This window comes from Monocercomonoides exilis (assembly GCF_001643675.1).
Source record: "Monocercomonoides exilis strain PA203 chromosome Unknown scaffold6-2077815, whole genome shotgun sequence".
Lineage (NCBI taxonomy): Eukaryota > Preaxostyla > Oxymonadida > Polymastigidae > Monocercomonoides > Monocercomonoides exilis.
The window spans coordinates 587,502-611,598 of record NW_027150551.1 but is presented as its reverse complement, the minus strand read 5'-3'; the positions used below and the strand labels follow the sequence as shown (position 1 = coordinate 611,598).

At 42.9% G+C, this 24,097-nt stretch overlaps 4 protein-coding genes across 4 annotated transcripts; 1 reads left to right on the top strand and 3 right to left on the bottom strand.

Moving 5' to 3' along the window:
* Positions 1–107: 107 nt before the first annotated feature.
* On the bottom strand, positions 108–3,883 carry MONOS_2280 (uncharacterized protein). The gene is made up of 3 exons (XM_067872192.1): positions 3,864–3,883; positions 3,611–3,785; positions 108–3,549 (listed from the first exon to the last, which is right to left on the bottom strand). The coding sequence occupies exons 2-3, from the start codon at positions 3,773–3,775 to the stop codon at positions 259–261; spliced, it is 3,456 nt and encodes a 1,151-aa protein (XP_067733759.1). The 5' UTR covers positions 3,776–3,785; positions 3,864–3,883; the 3' UTR covers positions 108–258.
* Positions 3,884–3,974: 91 nt separating this feature from the next.
* Positions 3,975–5,086, bottom strand: MONOS_2279 (uncharacterized protein). The gene has a single exon (XM_067872190.1). It carries the CDS (start codon positions 5,054–5,056, stop codon positions 4,424–4,426), a length of 633 nt encoding a protein of 210 aa, XP_067733758.1. The 5' UTR covers positions 5,057–5,086; the 3' UTR covers positions 3,975–4,423.
* A 15-nt stretch (positions 5,087–5,101) lies between these two features.
* Positions 5,102–11,372, top strand: MONOS_2278 (putative p53 inducible protein). The gene is made up of 7 exons (XM_067872189.1): positions 5,102–5,352; positions 5,427–5,513; positions 5,569–5,736; positions 5,795–5,913; positions 5,980–6,147; positions 6,327–6,654; positions 6,747–11,372. Exons 1-7 carry the CDS (start codon positions 5,116–5,118, stop codon positions 11,214–11,216), a joined length of 5,577 nt encoding a protein of 1,858 aa, XP_067733757.1. The 5' UTR covers positions 5,102–5,115; the 3' UTR covers positions 11,217–11,372.
* A 2,302-nt stretch (positions 11,373–13,674) lies between these two features.
* Positions 13,675–22,875, bottom strand: MONOS_2277 (uncharacterized protein; the record flags this gene model as incomplete). The annotated part of the gene is made up of 1 exon (XM_067872188.1): positions 13,675–22,875. The coding sequence occupies one exon, from the start codon at positions 22,873–22,875 to the stop codon at positions 13,675–13,677; it is 9,201 nt and encodes a 3,066-aa protein (XP_067733756.1).
* Positions 22,876–24,097: the final 1,222 nt, after the last annotated feature.

Genomic DNA, 24,097 nt, shown 5'->3' with positions numbered 1-24,097 from the left:
GAATAATGAAAACAATAAAATTCATTTAAAACCTGATGAAATACTGTCTTTTGTCCATTTGCCTGCTTGCTCTACAAACACATACAAATATTTATAACGAACAGTTATTCATTTATCAATAACAATTTTATTTAAGCAACGTACCATTGCCTTTGAAAAAAAATTATTTCTGATTGAGAAATGACATGAATCTATTTGATAGGTTAATACAATATAACAACAAAATATAGAAGTAAATAAAACGGAATTACAATGCTTTCATATGTCTTGTTTCAATTTTCCCATTTCTTTTTTCAGTTTAGCAAGATCACTCTTAATATCTCCTGTTAGCAAAGGATTATCAGGTTTGATCAAATCTAAGAATGGCACGGCAGCAATATCTTCTTCTTCGTCGTGTTGAGACTCAGCTTCTGAATAATTAGACTGAGGAGTCTCAGATTCCATCGGCATCTCCTCAATTGGAATGTCAGTGACTTGAGTATTTTGAGACTCAGCCTGGAAAATATTCCCAGGAAAAGTCGATTTCATTGCATCTGTCTGCGCAACTGTTCCCATCGCGCGTCTAAGCCTCACAGAAAGCGAGGCTGATACATCTGATCCACCCGTCAGCAAATTGGATGGAACACTCCCCGAAGCATTCGCAGCATTGGCAGAAGACACACCCGAGGCGCCTCTTCCCATCAGCTCTGCCAGTCTAATCTGCGCAGGTGACGCTCCTGCTGACGAGGCAGAGGCAGATGTCATTGAGAACGCAGGAGAAGCAGAGGTGTGCAGATGAAGCGAAGCAACCCCGCCGTCAGCAGCGGAAGGCACAGTGCGAGAGAGAGGAGGAGGTGGTGGGGGTGTCAAAGCAGAAGAGCTGAGGAGATGGCGCGAGGAAGGTGGGGCAAGACGAGAAAGGGGGGTCATTCCAGGGTGGATCATGTGCGACATGTGGGAGACAGAGCCAGGAGAAGCAAGAACAGCAGACGAGGCTGTGCGAAGGACACCCGGGGGAAGTGGCTGCAGAGGAGTGGAAGGCGATGAAATGTTGGTGTTTCCCTGGTGTGGGTGGGAGAAGAGAATGGAAGAAGACGCAGAGCGCTGCGTGAGCCGCTTGGGTGTTGATTCCTTCTGCCCAGACTGAGAAGGCATGGGAGGGAACATCGAGGCAGAGGGAGAAGAGGAGAGAGAAACTGAAGGAGATTTCATCAGAGAAGAAGAAGAAGATGATGATGATGAAGAAGTCGGTGGACGGCCATACAAAGAAGAGGATGAGGCAGATGATGGGAAAGGAGAGGAGATTGGTGAGGCAGCACCCGACGGATGCCGCTGCTGTGCTGCAAAAGAGGCAGAAGCAGAAGCAGCAGCAGAGGCAGAAGCAGAGCCTGTTCCCGCAGCAGAAGAAGAGAGCAGCCGATCCTCAGTCACCACACGCAGCATCGTCTGTTCACTCAGCAGGCGCTTCGTACGCGCATTCGCCTGGTCAAACAGCTTCTCCAGCTCTTCCAAGCGCCGCTGCCGCGACTCTGCCAGCAGCTCTGCGTCGTTCACCTTCATCTTCAGCTGCCGGCTCTCTGCATTGAACGCTGCCTGTTCTTTCTCTGCGTTCATCTTCACCTCCTCCAGCTCCTTCTGGTGCAATTCCACTTCCTCTGTCAGCACGCTCACTGACCGCTGTGTGTTTGCCAGCTCAGCCAGTGCAGTTGAATGATCAGCAGACAGCACCCGATGCTCCTCCCGCAGCGCTGCAAGCTCCATCCGCACTCTCCGCAGCTCTGCCTGCGCCGCCAGCGCAGCATCCGCATTCGAGTGGCTCTCTTCTTCCTCGGCATCACATTTGCTCTGCATCAGCGCCAGCTCCTGCTGCACCGCCAGCAGCTTCGCCTCTTTCTCTGCCAGCGCCTCGGCTGACTGCTGCTCCATCGCCGTGAGCTGGTCCCGCAGCGTCAGCAGCTCCTGCTCCATTTCGCGGTGCTGGTTCTTCAGCTCAGCAGCGGCGGCAGCGTCTTTCGCCCGCTGCGACTCCAGCGACGTGTTCAGCGCATGCAGCTCTTTCTTCAGCCGCTCCACTTCGCCCAGCTCGCCCCGCAGCGCTTCTGCGTCTCTCTTCATGTCGGTGGCTGCCTCATCTGCCGACTGCTGCTGCGCAACCAGCGCGTCTCTCTCTCTTTCTGCCTCTTCCGCTCTCCGCGTCGCCTCGTTTAGCTCGTCGTTCAGCTGCTCTGCCAGGTTTCTCTGTGCTGCTGCCTCCTTCTGCAGCACTGCTCGATATGTCTCCTGTTCTTTCTGTGCCTGCGCCATCGCTGTCTCAAGCGCATTCTTCGCAGCTTCGGCTTCCTTCAGCCGCAGCTCCGCATCCGCCGCCTGCTGCCGCCAGCTCTCCACTGCGTGATTCAGCCGCCCTGTCTCTTCCAGCTGGATCTCAGACGCACCTCGTCGATGTGCTGCTTCTTCTTCTCTGTGCTGCAGTTCCTCTTTCTTCAGCTTCTCCACTTCTGATGCAAGTGACTGTACTTTCCCTTGAAGGCTCGCGTTTTCCCGCGAAAGTTGCTCTGTCTCCTCACTTGCTTTTCTCTTCTCCTTCTCGCTTTTCTGTCTTTCTTCTTTTTCCTCTGCAATTTTGGCTTCCAGCTCTCCTTTCAGCTGCTGCCACTCCTTCTCTTTCTTGTTCTGCGCTGTCTCCATTACTCTCAGACGCTCCAGCAGCACACGCGCTTCTGTGGAGCTGCTTCTCGACGCATCAGTAGCTTTTTCTCTCATTTTGGTGTTTGCAGTCAGCTCAGAGGAAGAAGCCTGCGATTGCGATTGGGCTTGTATCTGTGCTTGTGCTTGTGTTTGAAGCAATTCGTCTTTTTCTTTGATGGCTTTGGCGAGAGCATCACGCTCGCTGCGCAGTTGCTCGATTGTGTCGTTCAATTTGGCAGCATTCCTCGTTGCATTGCTCAAGTCCATTCTCAATTTTCCCTCTCTTTCGAGTGCTTTCTCAATCTCGTTCCTACCCACCTTCTCATTAATCACGCGCGATTCGTAATTAATGTCAGACAGCTCTTTCTCATGCTTGCGCTTTTCGGCTGTTCGTTCTTCTTCAATTTCTCGTTGCGTTTCAATCAACTGAGATATTTGTTCTCGAAGAACTTCTTCAGAAAGTTGATGCTTTTCTTTCAGATCTTCGATTGTCAATTCAAAGCTCTCACATTTATCTTGTAATGTTTTGATAATTTTCTTGTCATTTTCTTTTTCATCTATGAGATGCGCATTTTCTCTTTTTAATTCTTGTTTTTGATTTTCAGTTGCCTCAAGTTTTTCGTTTGCTTGCTTTAGCTGCTGAGCTAATGAGTTAACTTTCGCAAATGCTTCTTCTTTATCTGCTTCCATTTTTTGAAGTTTAACTTGATTGTCATTAAATCGATCTTTTGCTTCAATTCCTGAACGTTCGAGTTCTTGAATTTCACTTGATTGTTTCTCAATTTGACCTCTTAAAAGACATATAAGCTTTTGGGAATCATCAGTCTTTAAATGAATTTGGCGAACTTCTTCTAGCGCTTTATCAGCCGCTTCTTTAAATTTCTTTGTGGAAAAAAAAAAGAAATGATTTTTTCAAACAAAATTGCTCGAAGTCTCTTCATACTTTTGCCTCATTCTCCGATTTTTCTTTTGCTATGACTAGTTCTTTCTGAATTGATAAAGCGGTATCTAATTGTTTTGATTTTTCTTCAAACTGTCGTTTTAATTCTTCGAAATTCTCGTGAACCACATCAACTTGCTCGATTTCATCATTTTCTTCTGAAAACATATTCGTCGACCTTCGGCAATTGTTAGAAAGTTTGTTTGATTTTAAAAAAGTTTTGATATTTTTCCTAAAGTTAATAAAAAAAACACACCTTTTTGAAAGAAAAGTCCCCCATTATTTTGATCATTTTTATTGGGTTTTTTTATTATCCTTCAAAATCCAAATCATTAATGAATTTATTTTCTATATAACTTATAAAATATTTGTTTTTCAAAAAATAAAAACAAAACCCTCTTTCTTTTTCTTTTAAATGGAGAAATGATAAATGCTCACCAAAATTAATTGTAACTTGTATTGAAAAAAATTTTTTTTAGAAAGAAAACCAGTAAATAATTACAAATCTATATTTCACAGTTATTAATAAAGCAAGAATGAATCTTGATTTTTCTCTTAAGAATATGCAAAAAAGCTAATCTTGTAGTATCGTGCTCTTTGTGAAAATAACGATCATTCTCCCAAATAACATGCAATCAGTTAGCATAATGTGATCAACGCGCACAAGGTCCTCTTAAAAAGAAGCAATTGTTTGATTTTAAAGTTATCTTCAATATTTTCATTGCCTTTAAAGTGGCAAAGCAATGGAATTATTGTTCATTTTTGTTCAACAGAAAGAGAATCGTTGGGTTACAGTATCGTACATTACTCGATTTATCATTTCATTGATTGACGAGGTGCAATAATCCTTGGTAGTACAGCAGATTCATGAAAAGATGCTGGTCTGTACTTTTGGGAATTACCCAAATCTAATTCAGCTTGCAGACCAGCGCTGGAGGAGCACCCAAGTACAGGATGAATAATATGATGTTTGTACAGCAACGTAGAAGTTGGAACCGTGATGCGGGTAAATGTGGGCTGGGAAAAAATTGGCTGAGAAGGCCTTGAAAAAGCAGCAAGTGAAAAAGGTGGTTGATATTTTGAAGCAGAAGAAGATGACAAAGATCTTTTTCTCTTTGTAGGTATAGAATAAAACGAATCAGAATGTTCTTGCCATTTCAATTCAGATGGTTGAAAAACATAAGATTTTGGTTTATATTCAGGTACTGGTTGAATTTTCGTTGGAATAACCATCTTTGGTTGACTCATATAAGCGTTTGTCTTAGGTTTATCTGAAGAAGCGCATTCTTCTTTTTCTTTCGCTAAATAATCAGTTTCACAAAAACTAGAATCTTGCATCTTTGCATTTGAAGTTAAATCTTTTTCGTAAGTTTCTGGTAATGGAATATCATCGTCAGTATAACTATAGTATTTTAAAAATATATCAGTTGCAGGTTTTTGCTTCGACATATAAACTGTTCAATTTAACTTATACTAATATGGGTTAAACCATATTATAAGTCTTCTTTATGTCATCTCAGCCTCCATCTGCTGAAAAAGTTATTCTTGATATAGACAAGACTGTTGGTGGCCTTGTTGTTCCATTCGAATTGACGCCATGCTCATTACATCCAACTCCAACTCCAATGGCGGAAATATCGATGATAACAACACCTCAGCATCCATCAACAAATGTTTGGCAATTTGCTGATGAAGGGCGTTTTCCTTTGCAATATCGTAATGAAAGCCATGTTGCAGCGACATTGGTTTGAATTATTGCGAATATCATGATTTCTCAATGAAGTTGACTTTTTTCTTTTGAATGGATATAATTTAAAAGGCTGATCTTTGCGCATGTGCAGACATTCAAACCAATACCCTATACACACAGAGAAGCTTGATGGCAACTTTTAAAGCTTTGATGGATGTTTGTATTTGCCTTGATTTTTTCAATGATTAAATAAACATTTTTATTCTAAAAGAACATCAAAAAATTCCCACCAGAAGTTCAAGACAAACTTAACAAAGAACAACTTCGCGTTCTAAAAAGAGATTTGATGAAATTGAAGCAATTTTACGAATTTGTACAACACTTTAAAGCAACAATGTTGAAGATTTTTGACGAACTTATTGCACTTGATCCAAAGCAAGTTTGTTGTTGTTTTCACGCAAAGTGCTTATTTGCTTTATATTTTGTTTGATGTGTAGTACATGGTCAGTGATCCACTTATGTTCGAACTCATACGAGCACTTGACAAACTTGTGATAATGAATGAAATTAAGAACAGAAAAGAATCTCCAAACAACGAGATATCATATTATCAAAGGTTAATTTTTATTCATTGAACGTCAGAATTCTTTATACTGAATCGGATTATCATTTATTTTTATAGAGTTCAAAATTCTGCGAATAAAGTTAACCAAAGCGGACATGCTCCTGCAAGCGCTTGCTTTGACGACGATGACATTCCAGGAGGAGTGATGGATTCTATGAAAAGATTCTTCGGAACTCCAAACTCGATTGTCACAGAGTTCAAAAAAGAGTTGAATCAGAAACCAGGGTTTGTATTTTGCTTTGGATAACTTGTTGAAAAGTTAATATTTTCTTGAAATAATTTTCTATATAAATTATGGGGTGGAAACGGATGCATTAACAATTCGTTTTTAAACTTATCTGAATGTAAAAATATGCATCAATATCTTCAATGATTCAATCAATTAAACAATTGAATGATTGCAGTTCTTATCTTCCAGTGGTCTCCATTTGCAATGAAGCAGTCAATTTCTACAGGCAGGAGGTGTACCACACTGCTCAGGAGAAGTACATGCTTATTCGTGTGATGGGCATTGGCATGTACTTCATTGACGGCTCGTTCAAAGTGAGTGATAAGGACAAGCAGAGGCTGTATCTTGGCCAGTTTACAGACTTCGGGAAAGACAAGAAGGAATTCGATGTGTTTAAGAAAGGAGGGCTTGAGCTTGAAGGAATGAGAGAAATCATGACGAAGATTCCTCGGCTTCCTGTTATGTTTGAAATTGCCATTCAGACTATGAAATTTGTGAAAATGGTGTGTTTCTTAGTATTGAATTGAAAAAATAATAATTTTTCTTCACTATTTTTCTTTTTCTTCTTCGCATTCATTCTCATCTCTTTCTCAAGTGCTCCAAATACTCCGAGAACAGCAGCCAGTGGCCAGACGAGCCTGCTCGTATCACCGAAGAGCCAGCACGCGACACAGCTGACATGTTTGAGGAAGATACACGCACAATCACTGCACGCTTCACCAGCGAGGTGAGGAGAAGGGCGAGTGAGACAGAGTCCATTGTGGCAGACCTGCCGGCGTCGGAGGACCATCAAGAGAAGAGCGGCGGGCAGCGCACCACGACACAGAAAACGAAGAAGATGAAAAGCGAGGAGACGCTGGCACGCGACTCCTTTGCCATTCTGAAGGAGACAGAAGACGCGCTGGTGCTTCTGCGGAAGATGAATGAGTTTCTGTTGGAATTTCTCGCATTCAAGTTTTCGTGCCCGGCGAAGCCTGAGCAGATCAAACGGGCAATTGCCGAGGAAGAGTCAGCCAGCAAGAAGAACGGCGTGCCATTCACTGCACCTAAACTCGAGTCGATTTCTGAGTTTGAGCAGTGTATTCGATACAACTTGACACAAGCTGAGCGTTCTGCACTGGTTGTTCTGGTGGGCTCCATCAGACATTTGTCTAACACTCTGCTCCGCAATGCTGACCAGATCCAGCCGTTTATCAGCCGTGCCGTCTTCCTCGAAGTGCAGGAGCTTGTACAGCTGACCCTCCGCAAGCCAATCATGAAGGCTGTAAAAGGGAAGAAGTCCGCATTTGCACAGAGGCTGCTGGGAATCAGAGAAGTGGCAGCTGATTGGCTGAAGAAAGAGGCTGTCCCGAACGATCCAGTGCTCAGCGGGAAAGACGACAAGGGATACAAACCAGAAATGATCAAAATGAAAGCTGTACAGCCACAGCAGACACAGATGTTTGTGCTCCGCTCACTTATTTCGTCAATCGGTTCTCCTCGTTCACCTTCACTGGTTGGACAGGGCTTCTTTGGCGGACATGATATCGAAAAGGAGGATGTGGATGTGCTGGCAAAGTGGGTTACACGTTCCTTCTTGTATCCATTCACACTGTCTATTGCTGACACTGTGAGAGGCATGACTGACCTGGGCTCGCTGTGGTATCGTGAAGATTTCATTGAAAGAGGCAAGCGAAGCGGAATCATCCAGTTCCCTATCGAGTCTTCATTGCCCTGGATCCTCACAATGCATGTCTATCAGAACAGAACTTTTGAGATGGACAACGTGTTGGGCTTCTTTGACTTGTACTCTGACGCAGCAAATGTTGCATTGAGACAGCTGAAATCACGCCATCTGTTTGACGAGATTGAAGGAGAGGCGCATTTGGGTATCCAACAGCTGTTCTCACTCGTCCCGACTTCGCTTTTCAGCTATCTGAAGAAGCAGTCAGCGTTGGAATATCTCGACTCATCATTCCGTGCGATGATGGATGCAGCACAAAACTCCTCAGAAAAGCGTAGAAGAGGCGGTGGGTTGAGCTCATCGTCTGCTTCAAGCTCTGCAGTCATTCCGTCAGCTGGTGGGACACTTTCTGTTCCGACTGGCCGCAGAGGCAAAGGAAGAGGCGTGTCTCGCTTTGCACCAGTGAAGATTGAGATCGAAGCGCTTTTCCGTCTCCACCACATCACTCTGGTGGGGCATCCGATGGATTTCGGAGCGATTATGTCGTCGACAGTGGAAAACAAGCTGCAGGACAATGTGAGAGCAGCTTTGTCACTGTTGGTTACTCCACACACGATTGTGTTTGGCGATCTGCTTCTGTCGTCGCTGCTGTCGATGCACCACAAGCTCAGTGCCATTATTCCGATGGACAACAGCTGGAAGGACAGAATGGACGCAGAAATGGGGCGTTCTTCTGTTGCCTCGCTGTACGCCTCGTTCCCTCTGCAGGTTGTTGACTCAGTGATGAACGAGATTGCACAGAAGATGCGGTTCAACATGGACACGATGGTGTTTGTGAATCCAGACGTTGCTTTCACCCTCGAGAAAGCAGAGTATGGTGTGAAGAAAGCAGTCACTGTTCTGGGCCCAGATATCCTCTTCACCCACGCCACCAACAAGATTGCTATCTCAATCTGTGCTGCCTCGTCTCAATACTTTGGTGCCACACCGCATCTTTCGTGCCTGCTGAAGTGGATGTCTGTGGAAGATCCATTCACAATCGTGAAGACGCTGTGCGATTACTTCGGGTCTGCCCTCAACGACATCGTCACGTTGGGCCGTCGCCTTTCACTCTGCTTGGAATTCGCTGGCAGAAACACTCCTTATTTCGACCTGGACGGTGAAGCCACACGAAGATTCTACAAGCCAAGAAGAGAGAATCTGTTGAAGAAAGTTGGAACGTTGAAGAAGTTTGCCCAGGCTGTTACGCAAATCGGTAACATTCTTGCCTTTGTGATGCTGATGGACTCCGCACTTGCCTCGAACGACATGGTAAACTTCAACTACGGTTCAGCTGCTGCTGCCTATGGAATGAGAGCATCATTCTACACAGCCACACAGCTGCCTCCACATACAGTCACAACAGCACCTACACCAAGAACAGCAGCAGACAGAGCGTGCTACGAAAATGGAAGCAATCCGTTGACTGCAAACCCGTCTTCCACCCCTGCACCACCACCGGCTTCAGTTGCACCGCTGAATCCATTGGAGCTTGTTGTGAATTCACTTGACCCACAAGCAGCAAATGAGCAGACGCTGCCTCCTCTGCCAACACTTGCCCCGGCTGCTCTGAACGCTGCCTACATTCACACACGCCCGCTCTTCCAGTATGCCGTGCAGCGTTTGTTTGGATTTGTTAGAGAAATGGAGATGATGCTTAGAGAAGGAATGATGGGAGGTTCGCTCAATGAGGAAGGTGAAACAGATGTTGAGAAAGGAAAGAAAGAAGGCTGCTTAACTCTTCTGTCTCCACACTCCAAAGAGACATTCAAATATCCAGCAGCCACTTCAATGGCTGATCTGGGCAATGCAGCTGGAAATGAAGATGGAGATGTGACAGGAACATTAGCATCAGCAATCAATGAGAAGCCAGTTCCACACGCGAAAATGATCTACGAAGTCTTCTGCGCCTTGTTGGACCTCACAATGGCGTCTGTTGGAACAAAAGAGAAGTTCTCGCAGATTCCAAAGAGCAGCGCAACCTCATCCATTCCGGTGGTTTCTGCTCCTCAAGTGACTGTGGAGTCACTGAATCTGTGGGAGATGTTCGGTGATGGCTTCTTGATTGGTATGCAAGCGCTGATCCATCTGACCGGCCAGCAGCTGCCGTTCGATACCACAACTCCGCTGAACATCGTTGACACGCTGATGATTCAGGGCAACATGCCTTCCTCGTACACCCCCGCGGACGACTACTTCCTTCCTTCGATGCGCGAGGACATGGCAGCCTATCGCCTCTGGGCGCAGCGCCTGTCGCTGGTGCTGGAAAGAATCAATGGCCTGCTGAATTCGTCGGTGCCTGTGCATCCATTCACGAAGATTCCACTGATTCCGAAGGATCTCATGGTTGAAGGAATGGGTGTGGACATTGGATATGCCAAGATGCTGAAGAGAGACATGCTGAAGAAGATGGTACCTCACCACGGAGAAGCATTGGGAATGGTGAACAAGACAACCACACCAAAACAAGGAGAGGTCACAACTGCTATGTCCATAATGATACAAGAAGCAAAATCAGACTCGAAGAATTCCGCGTCTGCTTCTGCTTCTTCATCAGCATCATCCTCCTCATCTCCTTCGCCCGTGTCCTCTGAAGAATCACAGGAGCAGCCGCAGTCTCCCAGCAGCTCTCACTCTGGCAAGACTGATTCATCCGACGACTCAGTGCCACCGCCACCTCCGCTGCACGACGATTCTGTGCCCCCACCGCCTGCAGACGATGGCGTACCTCCGCCTCCACCAGTTGATGATGGCGTTCCTCCTCCGCCTCCTGTCTCTTCAGACCTGTCTGCCTCTCAAAGCACCAGCTCCATTCCAGCGCCTCCTCCGTTGTCTTCGATCCCTGTCGCTCCTCCTTTTTCTTCGATTCCAGCAGCGCCACCTCTTCCAACAGTGCCAGCAGCTCCTCCTCTTTCCACAATTCCTGTTGCACCTCCTCTTCCTGCACCAACTGCAGCTGATAGCACAAGCTCAAGTTCGGGTGTTCCTCCGCCTCCATCATCAACACCTCCTTCTGATGATTCTGCAGCTCCTGCAAAAGAAGAAGAAGAGGAAGAAGCTGCACAGAATGACTCAGTGCCTCCACCTCCTCCTGTGAGTGGCGGTAGCGCCGAAACAGATGTACCTGAAGAGAAGGAAGAAGCTGCAGCTTCTTCGGTGGAGCAGAGAGAATCTCAGCAGCCTACTTCAGACGAGCTTCTGAAGACTCCACCATTGGACAATGAAGAAGTGCCTGTCCTACCTGATGAAGAAGCACCAGAACTGCCGGAAGAAGAAGCACCAGCTCTGCCTGATGATTTGGAGGAGCCTCCGCCACTCCCTGATGAAGAAGCACCTCCTCCTCCAGATCTACCTCCGTTTTAGTGCATCGATGTTTGAAAGAGAAAATGAATTGAAACTTTGTAATAAAATAGCTGTTTCAAGAGATTTGGAACATATCATCTTTTTATCTTTTAATTTTTATGTTCATATATATTGGTGATTGCATTGAATAAGAATAGTTTTTATTTTGACTTTGATGAAAATGGTCTTTTTTCAAATCACTTGATTAACCATAAATGATCTTTATCTTTTATCAAAATTTGCGAAACATGAAAATAAAAACCATTATGATGCAATTTTGAGGAGTACAATTTCCATATTTCACAATGTGTTGCAGATTGCTTCTTATCTTCTTGTTTTCAACTGAAACGCTTCAAGTTATTGACCAAACAACTTCAACCAATTAATTGGATTCCAAAAAGAAAATTATGTCAACTCAGAAAATATTTTTTATTTATGTGTGGACAGAAATAAAATAGTTAATGAGATTGATCAATCGAAAAAGTATTTTTGCAACTGCAAAGGCTAAGGCCTCTCTTTGATTATATTTGCCCAATGGTTGCCATCGCCTCTGGAAATGGGTCGAAAAGCCGAAGTGATGCTGCGCTGGGGTTGATTTATGCCGCCATTAGTCTTAGCCATGAAATTGAGATTTCACCGAGCACAGCCGAGACATGCAAAATGCGCTTGAAGCGACGATGGTGCATGCGATTTTGTTTTCAGGGGAATGGAATTATTAACAGAGAAACATTCATGTGACGATGAATAAATTGACAATAATTGAAGATGCCTTTTATTGGGCCTGCTGAAGGAAACGGAATGTGATCCGATATCGAGGATGGGAGCCATTCTGCATTTGCTGCATGCGGGTAGCAGTACCACACTTGCAGTTGTTGAACTCATCTTTTTTTTGGATTGCTTGAGAAAAAAAGAAAAACCATTTGAAGAAAAAGAAGATGCAAGTGTTGCTGCACGGACATGATCATTTTTTCGTGCAACTGCCACATGCTATTTGTTTCGGAGAGGAAATGAGTGGTGGACGTTTTATTGGCAAATAACGCTGCGTTTCGCGGAATGGATGAAAAAGCAAACTATTGGAGGCGCCCAAGTGGCTGTGGTGTTTTTTGGGAGCAAAAAGGGACGGCAAGAATAAAGATGTTATAATTGATTTTGTGCTCCGCAATTGCGACCCAAACAAGCGATGAAGAAGCCACGATTCGAGTTGAAACATCATCATTTTTTTATTTTTTTGGCCGACTTGTTGAATGCACTGCTCGAATTGTTTGCTAACGGCTCAGGAGGAGCATGCTTTGGGTCTGGCGCACGAATGGGGGGATTTCGTGGCATATCTATTTTTGACTTTCCGGTTTGGAGAGGCATGAAAAGCGGCAAAGCAAGGGAGTTTGTTAATGAGAAGGGGCATTTGCGAAGCCGGGAATGCTCGACCCGACACGAGGCAGCAAGGTCGAAGGGATATTCAATTTTCTTTTTATTTTTTTTGGTGCATTTCCAATCAATTGGTCATCTGAGGGTTTTGGCTCAAAAGGCTCAGATGGATGGAATCCATGAAATGGAGCATCATTCATTTCAATACACATCAGACAACCTTTTATTTTCTCTTGAAAGTGCTTCATTCTATCTGAAGAAGCAAAGTCAACAGCGAAGCAGAAATAGAGAAAAAAAAAACATTTGCCAAACATTTTTGTTATTTTTGATTTGAGGAGGCATTTCGATTTTCATTCCTGAAAATTGGGTCAAAAGCGTTTTCGTGAAGCGCTCAGCAAAACGGACTTGAGGCGAGTCATTTTTATTGATTTATTGATGGCAGGACACAGAATTGCGATGACACGAAGGGGAAAAGCAAAGCTGGAGGTTTTGGAAGCCAGAAGGATTTTGTGTTTTTCAGCAGTGTTTCATTCTATTGCTTGATGTGTGAGCAGCAATGCGAGTCTTGCCCGAACTTTGTTTTGGAGAGAAAAGAAATGCATTTCTCTTTCTTTCTCTCTGTGTCGTGACTCGATGGAAGAATTCAGGAATGGGCAGAAACTGCACATGATTCATTCAAGATTTATCTGGAATCGCTTATGTTCGTTTGCTTCAACTCTTTTTGGAAAGCTGACTCTCTCTCACTCTTGCACAAAAAGCTTCGATATTGTCTTTGACTCAATATTTCCGTGATTATTTATTTTAATGGATTTTTCTGTGGAAGGACAAAAAGACATGAGGAATGGAATGGCAGGAAAGAAGCAGCACTGGGAAATGAAGGGTTGCTCCAAGCCTATGAACAGGAAAAGGATGGATGGTGATGTGAAGACATTCAAATGGAACAGGAAAAATAAAAAAAGGAAAGTCAAAAACAAAAGCCATTTGGCACAAAACATCAAAAAAAGAATAGAAAAGAAATAAAAGGAATGCTGCATTGCGATGTGCTTGAAGCAGACAGAAATACGAGAAAAATGGGCAGTTGAAGAGTCAGTCCCACTTTGATCGTGCCCTGCTGCTAGTTGCGATTTCCAAGTATTTCGCTTTCGCTGCAAGCAAGTTCACTCGAAGCACATCTTCCAGACTGCTCGCTATCCATTGTGCGATCGATGGCATCTGAGGCTGTGAGGACCATCGCTCCCGGCGGAAAATGCAGGAAGAGCTCTCTTTTGAGGGTTGCGAGGGATGGGCGCTTCTGCGAAAGGCTGTTGAGGCAGTTTTCAAGCACAGAGCAGAACGACGATTGCCCCGCGCTGTCCAGGGCTGGCCTCTCCCCATTCACGATCTTCTGCCCCGCCACCTCTGCCTCATAATCACCAAACGGAATCTGGAGCGTCAGACACTCCCACAACATCATCCCGATCGAGAATGCCACCGACTCCTTGGTTGCTCCCATCTTCTTGTTGATCAGCAACTCTGGTGCCTTCCATCTCAGGCACTCTTTTTTGAAGTCATCCTCATCCTCAAACGCTGATGAGGGAAGAGAATCATCATCATCATCATCACTTGCAGAAGTCACAACAGTTGACGAAGAGATGGATGATGAATCTGAGTCATCATCAGACAATAAGTCAGAATGCATCACAATGCAGATGACCATATGCTCGGAGAACAACACAATGTGTGGGCTCAAATTGGATAATGACTGAAGAGGATTTTCCATTTCATCAAATGAGTGAAGTGCTCCATTTGCCACCCAGAACAGAATCTGGGCAGCTGTTTGCTCCCTCTCCTGCAATGTGCCAATCGCCATCTCCTTTGTCTTATTCCTTCCATGAAGAAGCATGAACAAAGAATCCCTCAGATCCACAATCAGCTTCTCGTGTGGGGATGAACAGGCCATTGCATCCACCAAGTTCGACATCGATGAAGTGGTTGGGCACAGATCATCACCACGAACAAAAGTGGATTCTGTGTCTGAAGTGTCAGTTGTTGAAGTGGATGAGATGGATGGTGAGGGCGATCTCTTTCTTGTCTCTTCCTCATCATCAACCTTCTCCAGCACCCATTCGGGGATCTTGTCTGAATCTCTTCCAAGGATATATTCAGTCGATCCACTCTCACTCAATAAATGCTCAGATGATTCAGAATGCTGCATATTCGTATCATACACCCTCTTCTTGATCCTCTCTTCATTCTTCTTCTCTGCCTCCCTCTCTGCTCTCCTCCATTGCTCTTCAGGCGACATCTCCATCGTCACCATTTCAAACGCCTTCGGATCCTTCTTCACTGTGTCTTCAACGATTATCTCCAACTCTTCTGTTCTTCTCTTTTGCTTTCTCCATCTGACTGCCAATGCAATCGAAACAACGAGAACAATTAGAAACATTACAGCCAATATAACAACAATGATTGGCCAGATCGATTTTTCTTCTTTTCTTCCCTCAACAATCCTTTCATCTCCCTTTGGATCAGTCTCGCTCCTGTTCTTCAGGATAAATGACTCCGTTGCCGAGGGAGAATGGCCATCTCCAAACAAGATGCACACCCTCACTTCTGCACTTGCCTCTGCTCCCCTGACCATCTCCAACCCAGTTGTGCCATGCACTTCCTCTTCACTCACAAACCCAGACTCACTTATCTCGTGTGTCTCCATCTGCTCCACATCCCCCACCGACGAAACAACCCGAAACGACAGGTTGCATGGCAGAAGAAGTGTGCCCCTGAACACAACATCCAGCACCCCTTCCTTCTCCTCTGTCTCCACCCATCGCAGTGTGGGGATGAACAATGGTGATGCTCGCTCCTCAACAATCCCCATCAAAGTGCATCCATCATTCAGAATCCAAAGGGAGGTATTCTTCTCTTGCCCATCTCCTCCCTTCAAGCTCATCACATTCAGCTGAGCAGAATCCGAACACAATATGTTTCTCCGAGCTGAGGGATATTTTCCAATCGATGGGTTGTTGCTCACAAACTCTCCTTTCTCAATCGCCACATTTCCTCCACTCACTGATAATCCTCCTTCACTGGAATTCTCAATTGATGATTCTTTCAAGAAAACTTCACTCTTCTCTAATTCAACCATTGACCCATTCCATTTGCATATCTCCTCTCTTCTTTCTCCTTCATCCTGCTCATTTCTTGATCTCTCTTCATTCTCTTCCTCTTCTCCATCAAACTCACAACTATCAACATTCACACACTCACAGTTCCACACACTCACCATCCATCCTCTCTCTTCTTTTCCCAAACACATTCTCATCGAGCAATTCATCAAATCCACTCTTTCTGCACATTCCACGATCTTCACAATGCTCCCTCTGTTCTGTCTGGTGATGTTGCTCATCGACATCTCCTTCGCCTCCACCCTTGCTTTCTTCACATCAACAATCCCTCCATTTTCGCTCTCGATATCGCTCATCCTCAGCTGATACATCACAGCCTTGCCCCCTTCACAGACGGACAATATCTCTCGTGAAGTGCAAACACAGCTGACAACACATTTCTCCATCTCCAGCTCTCCACCCTCCACTTCCACAATTGTGCTGTTCAAAAGCATCATCATTCCAACACTCTTCCACCAACACTCACTCACCCCCAATGTTCCATTCTTCACTTTCACAATGCATGAATGCTCTGATTCAAAACTCAACCCAAACAAGAATTCACATTTCTCCACAGCACTCTCATTCACAAACACAGCCACACCCCCTTCATCCCCCACAGCATCCATCTTTCCTTCAAGATGGATTGTGGATTGAGTCTTCTTCAGACTCTTCACATTCATATCCCCAATCACACACTCTACCCCAATCGCCCCTTCCCCATCAATCCAAATGGAATTCCACACATCTTTTTGAATGTGCTTCACAGCACTGCCAATGCTCAGGCAAGGATTGTTCTGTGCCCCACATTGTCTGTCATCTCTTCCACTCAAGGAGACAAACACCTGCTGGCCATAATAGAATGTGATCAGGGGGATCAGATCAACATCATCCCTTTCCTTGTCAGACCCACAGATGGAGTTGGTGGATTTCAGGGCATCCTGGCTGAGATCCAGCACAAACAATGTCTCGTTGATCTGTTCGGCAATCGACTCGCATCTGATGAACACATCCTTCCCCACAAATGCCTCGTTCCCCCAAAACCTCACATTCTCCATCCTTATCCCAACAGGCCCAAATCCACTGGTTCCACCCTCGTTCGGGTCAAGTGCATCAATCATGATCCCTCCTCCTCTTCCCTTCACCCCCGAGCACGAACACATCCCCAACGAGCATCCAACAACTCTCACTTCTGATTCTCCTCTCTTCAGACACACTTTCATCCCTCCTCCTTCCTCGCTCATTTCACTCCTGCAACTCGAAACCGAACACCCCTCCAACACACACTCCATCGCACTCTCAAATGAATCCACACTCAACACCCCTGCTCTGTTTTCTCCATTTGTGATGTTTGTGAACGAAGACCCACTCACTTTTATCACCACTTTTTCGTTGTTTGAATGCCTGCTTTCTCCCCTGTTTATCCCTCTTTTGGCTTTCATCCCATTCATCTGTTCATCCTCAAACATCGATATCAGACTTCTCTCCTTCACCCCAACATTCGAGATATTCACATCCTCCACAATCACCTCCCTTGTTGCTGCTGCATTGAAAGCGATGAACCCTTTCAATTTGCCAACCGCATCCAACGAACATCCTTGAACAATTACTCTGCATCCATTCACTTTCATCACACAAAACCCTGCATCTGCCATTCCATTCAATGAACAAAATGAGCAATCCACGACTGACAAACAGATGTTTGCTCCTGATAACTCGATCAATATCTCATAATGGCAGTTTGGATTTGTATTTGAGAATGACAAATTTTCCAGTGTCAGACTCACACCAGATGATATTAATGAACCACCAATCATATCATTCTCATCTTCATCATTGCTTGTCATCACTGCTGTGCCTTTCATTGTTCCTTCAATCACCACTTTTTGTGACTCTGAATCAGGTGAAGCTGGAGGCGATGATGACAAGAATGATATGGAATGTCTCAGAAACCCTGATCCCACAATGCTGATGTGGGATTCCCCTTCATCAAGCGTCGAATATCTCAGTGATATCAGGTGCTCAATCGATGAACATGGTGCCTCAGAAAACCCACATTCACTGAAGTCTCCTCCTCCATCTTTCGAAACAAACCCATTCCCACTCCAATTACTCCACAAATACACAACCAATGGAATCACATATCCCTCCTCTCCTGTTGTCTTCCTCTCCCATCCACACAGCTCATCCAATGATCCCAACTCTTCTGGATTCATCTCCCATTTGAAGTGTTCCTTGTTCACAATCTCTCTCAGATCCCATCCCGAAACAAACATGTTCTTCCCTTTCCAGGCATTGCACCCAACAAATTCCATTCCTTCAAGCACAAATGATCCAATCTCATCTGCCAGCTTCACAAATATCCCTCCTCCAATTCCTCTTCCTCCATTCTCAACATCCTCTGATGGCACAGCACATTCAGACAAATTCACATTTTTCATTTCCAAACTTCCTCCACTTCCAATTGATATCATCATCCCTCCCCCTTTCATCCCACTTCCACCTGAGCAGATCGAGGACAAATTGCTTTCTTCAATATTCACACATCCACCTTCCTTCATCCCAACATTCAAACATCCCCCATCTTCTCCTATCACTTCTACTCCACTCACTCTGCTATTCTTCATCTCCAATCTCATTCCATTTGTCATTGATATTGGCGATTTCCCATTCATTGTCAGCGTCACTCCACTTTCCATCACAAATCCATCAACAATCAGTTCTCCCCCCTCAATGTTTATCACATTATATCCTATCTTTCCATCAGTCAATGCCCCACTTTCAAATGAGACTGAACAGTTCGTCACACTGAGTGTTGATGTTGAATGAATGAATGTTCTTCTCCTTGGATTCATCTGACCTTTCACAACAAATGAAAGTCTGCTCATTGTCAGTGAACTCGAACATCCAACGAGCCAATCTTGTGTGGCTGATCCTCCATCACTCACATTCACACCCATCCTCTCTCCATCCTCTGATGATGATGACACTATTCTGCCTGAAATACTCACACCAAATAAAGACAATTCAATTTCATCCCTTATTGATGAAGATGAGACAACCTCTATTTCATTTGAACTTTCACTCAATCTTGAGTTCGCGCAATAATCCACTGTCAAACATCTGAATGCCTCAAATCCACAATGGTTGTGATCCATCCCATTTCTGCCACTCCCATCAACAATCACCTTTGTCCCCATTGAGCACAAATACACAAACAGCGGAATCACTCCGCTTTCATCCCCATTCTCACTCCCACTCAGTTTCAACACATCTGATGGAATGGTGCTTGTGTCAAAAAACGAAAATGAGCTTGTATTCACTTTTGACTCCAAATACACTCCACTCCCACAATCAACAAACACATCCTTCCCATATTCTGCCACATTCCCATTCACTTTCGAAAACTTCACATTCTGCCCAATTGTCAATCCACAACCCCCGCTCTCCATCAGCACAAACATCCCCCCTCCATTCCCTCCTCTCCCTCCATTATTCTCTGCCTTATTCCCATCAATCACACTCGTTCCATTCACAACCACTTTCCCATTTCCCTTCAATCCAACATATATTCCTCCTCCCTTTCCACCAGCACAACTGCACCCATTCACACTGCATCCATCAACAGTCAACGTTCCACTCCCTCCAACTGTTCCTTTCATCCATCCTCCATCTCCTCCTTCCTTCACAACTCCACTGATATTGCATCCTGAACAAATCACACTTGTCATTCCTTCACAAAATTCAATGGCTGAATGATCATTGAATGTCAGACCTTCTTCAACAACAAATCTTTCCATTTTCAGACTCCCACTCTGCACATTCACAATGCTGTATCCAAAGGCCACACTCGATGTGCTCTCTGATGAATGAGCAACTGAACAGTCTGTGAGTGTGAGTGATGAGCTGGTCAAAGCAATGAGTGATGTTGTACCCGAAAGTTGATGTGGAATTTGGAAGTCAATGTTCTTTATTGAACTTGCACTCTCAACATTAATCAAATACGATGACGTCATTCCACTCGGAACCTTCACATTCACTTCCGTCTTGTTAATCTCACAATACACCTCCCACTCATATGACCCTGCCATCGAGACAACTTCTGCCAACTCAAACCCTGTATCCAACACAATTTTCTTATTTCCTGTTGCAAATCGTGTTTCAACTGCAAATGCAATTGTGGCACATGAATAATACTCAAACCCACAAAACCACGAATCATATCCTCCATATCCGTCTTTCTTCTTCCCCACATGTGCTGCTCCTGAAAATGAATCAAAAAACACATTCAATGGAAATATTCCCATCCCTGCCTCGTTCCGGTCATATCCCATCAGCTCATCGTAAATAGATCCATTGTGTTCAACATTCAGCTTTGTGGTTGTTATTGTCCCTCTCACCAGCTTGCTCCCATTCGCAAACACATCTTTCCCTCCTAATGTTGCACCGCAACCAACAAAGCTCACTGATGATATCTCAAAGTCAAATGAGTTCTCTGCAAGCCACATCATTACTCCTCCTCCAAACGCACTGCAACTGCATCGGGTAAATGCAATTGTTCCTCCACTGGATGATGCTGTTTCTCCCATTTGAAACTTGCTTGTTGCTGATTCCTGTTTGACTTTGATTCCACCACCGCCGCCTCTCTCGCACTCACAATCTTCAAATGTGGCGTTCCACACCACAAACGTTTCCTCTTCAGCAACTGATTTTGCCACAACCACCCCGTCCCCATTCGCTTGCTTCACATTCTTCACCGTGATATTTGCCAATGAGCTCTCTTTTGATGTGGCGGTTGTCAGCAGCAATGCAGAGGAAGAGGATGAAAAAGAAGATAAAACAGGTTCTGAGAACAATGATTGAGAAATATTCATTTCTTTGATTTCCACATCGATCATCGACAACTGTGAGAGAGGAACCACAAACACAGACGATGATATCGCGTTCACTGAAGAAACACTCTTCGTGATCAAAACATCCTCCAATGAGAGCGAGCCACTCCCACCAGTCACCACAACCACACTCGGTGAAGAACCCGCTGATGAATTGTGATCGATTCCCAAGTGCATTAAACCTAAATGACCTGTTGTCACTCTGAACAGCGCTCTTGTTAATGAAAGTTCTCCTGTTCCAATAGCACTCATCTCTCTTCCTTTCCCAATTACAGATATCTTCTTTGTTCCAATTTCAATTGTTGTTGTTTCGCTTGTGTGATTCCCTTCCATCAGAGTGATCGTCAAACTAATCTGTATCTCACACATCTCAAATGCCTTCTTAATTGTCAGACAAGGAAATGTTTCATTTGCTCCACATTGTTCATTTGAATCATCTCCTTCAACTGAAACATAAATAGTCTTGTCGTTCAGCCAATCCTTTTTTGACATTTGATCAAACATCCAACCTTTTGTATTCGAATAATTATATGCATAGCACATTCTCTTGTCATCTGTATTTGTAGTGTAACATTCTTTAAAAGGACTTACAGAATTCAAAAAGAGATTAAAGTAATCATAATATATTGCATCATGACCAAATGGTGCTTCACTCAAACATCTGCATTCATGGAAGAGCATGAAACAACAGAAAAACTCATTCACTGATGCCAATGGTTCATTCGGTTCCAGAAGCATTCCTCCACCGTATGATTTTGCTAAACAAGAAACAAACTCAACGCTCCTTATTTTGAATGCAGCTGGAACAGTCACACAGCGCAATCCTCCTCCGTATGAACCATCAACAAAGCATGAAAAGAATGAGCAACAAATTATGCAGGCATTCTCCTCTTCTTCATTTTTTTTAGTTTGATATTTTGAACTGGAAATTAACACAGAATTCAAATATATTCCTCCTCCCCAACTATAAGCAGAACATTTCTGGAATTCGCATTTGCAGATTTTTGTACAGGATGATATTGAATACACCATGATCCCTCCTCCTTCATCATTTTTTGCAACGCAGAAATTGAATGAATTATTCTCAATCTTCACTGATTTAACTCTATAGCACATTATTCCGCCTCCAGCAAAATGTGCGTAACAGTTACTGAATGAACAATGAGAAACGGAAAGTTTTCCATTTTCCAAATTAAACATATTGATTGCCCCTCCACTCGATATCCCATCTGAATGAGACACACTTTCTCCAGTTGTCTTCGATCCGTTCCACTCACACCAAATGAATGTGTTCTGTCCATCGTCTGTTTCGTTCTGTCTTCCTGGAGTCAGCTTTCCATCTTTTGTCCCGATGAATTCAACATTTCTTGTCCGGAGGCATCCAACAAACGAAGTGTTCGAAGCAGTCAAAGAAGTGAAAGGGTTGTTGATTGAGGGAACAATTCCTCCATCATACACATCACAGACTGAATGAAATGAACAAGAATTCATAAAGGTTGTTTTTCCACATTGGCAAGTTGAGTGTGATTCAGTTTTTGCTGGAGTTGTTGAGAAGTTGAAGAAATCCAAATTGGAAAGTGAAATACTCTCAACAAATGCAGATGAGAGAAATGGAGGTCTTGAGACCAAAAAGGATGAAAAACATGAAGAGTATATTGAAATGCTTCCGAAACGTTCAAATTGGTTTTCTGATCGTTCTGAAGCAAAAAGAGGAGGAATTGAATGAAGATGTTGAGTTGATGATGCGAGTGAAACATTCACCAAAACCGCACAACTTTCAGTCAATTTCAAAGGTGAGTTTTCTTCACCAAAGAATAAAATGCATCCTTTTAATTCAACACAACTCTTCTTTTCTGCTTCAATAATACAGTTGTTTGTTCTTTCCACGATTATCAAATCAACACATCGAACTGAAGAATTCATCATTTTCAGGCATCCTTCAATCCAACTTTCTTCAACATTGTTGTTTGAACTCCAACGTTTTTGCCCTTCATGAATGCATCCCAGTGATTTTCTTCTTTTCTTGCTTTCTGTATCACACTTTATGTCGTTTTTGTGATTTCTTTCATCAAAGTCTTCCTTATGGATACTATCAGTTCTTAATCTCTTTTCAGTTGCATTTTTCTCAAATATATTTCTGCTTTGAAAATCATTTGGAGATAAGCTGTCCTGGAGTGTCTCTTTTTCTAATTCATTTGATCCTTCTTTCTTGTCTGCTTCATTATTTGCTGCGTCCATTGAAAAGCATTGAAAACAAATTATAAAAGCCAGGCAACTCATTCCAGACAGCGTGTCGCTCCTTTAAAGCCCAAGAATCTCCAAAATATTCTTTGATTTGATAATATTTGTGTTCTTATGGGTATTATTGATCATTTCCTTTTTTTTTTTTGTTGATTGTGAATTTTTCATCAACGCAAAAAGAAAATATGTATATTGCATAAACTGAAATGATTGAATGAAATATATATATATATATATTTGAAGGAATCTATTCTTTGATTTTTTTTTTTAACTTGTATTTTTATCTTTCTTCAATGGTTTATTTTTCAATTAACATTTATTAAAGTGAAGTTCTTTGTTATTTTTAAAAATATTGATTTATTTATTATATCTTCCTTTTTGTTTTTTCATTTAACCAGTTTTTGATGTTTAACGTTTTAAGAATTATGTAATTTTTATATGAATTTGTATTATTCATTCCATAAAAGAGAAAAAGAAACAGAGAAATTGAAAAAATGGCTTTCAAATTTTCACCATTTATTATTCAACATAGGAAAATTTTTTATTCGAAATTAGTATAATTGAGTATTTTTAAATAAAAAAAGTTTTTTTGTGAAAAATTGGTTTTTGGCTGAATGTTGGAAAGTGATGAAAATATTATATTCAGTCAATATTCGAAATATAGATGAGAATTTGAACCCAGATTTTTATAATTTGTGAATAAACAGAAATTTTCTGATTTTTCAGAAAAAAAATCATCATCATGGAAATAGGATAATTTTTGAATTATTTCACCTCACATCGATCAATAATAAATAATTCAATCATGAAATGTTATTTACACTTCGAAATATTTATAAGAACTATAAAAAACAAATGAAGAATCCTGAATGAACATTAATGGATTTTTTTCTATAGAAAAAAATTTTAGTTTCCAATTTACAAAATAGAAGCAAATAACATTTCATGATTGAATTATTTGTTATTGATCGATGTGAGGTGAAATAATTCAAAAACTATCCTATTTCCATGATGATGATTTTTTTTCTGAAAAATCAGAAAATTTCTGTTTATTCACAAATTATAAAAATCTGGGTTCAAATTCTCATCTATATTTCGAATATTGACTGAATATAATATTTTCATCACTTTCCAACATTCAGCCAAAAACCAATTTTTCACAAAAAAACTTTTTAAAAAAATACTCAATTTTATTAATTTTGAATAATTAAATGACCAATTTCGATTAATAAGTTGACCAAATTTGAATAATAAATGGTGT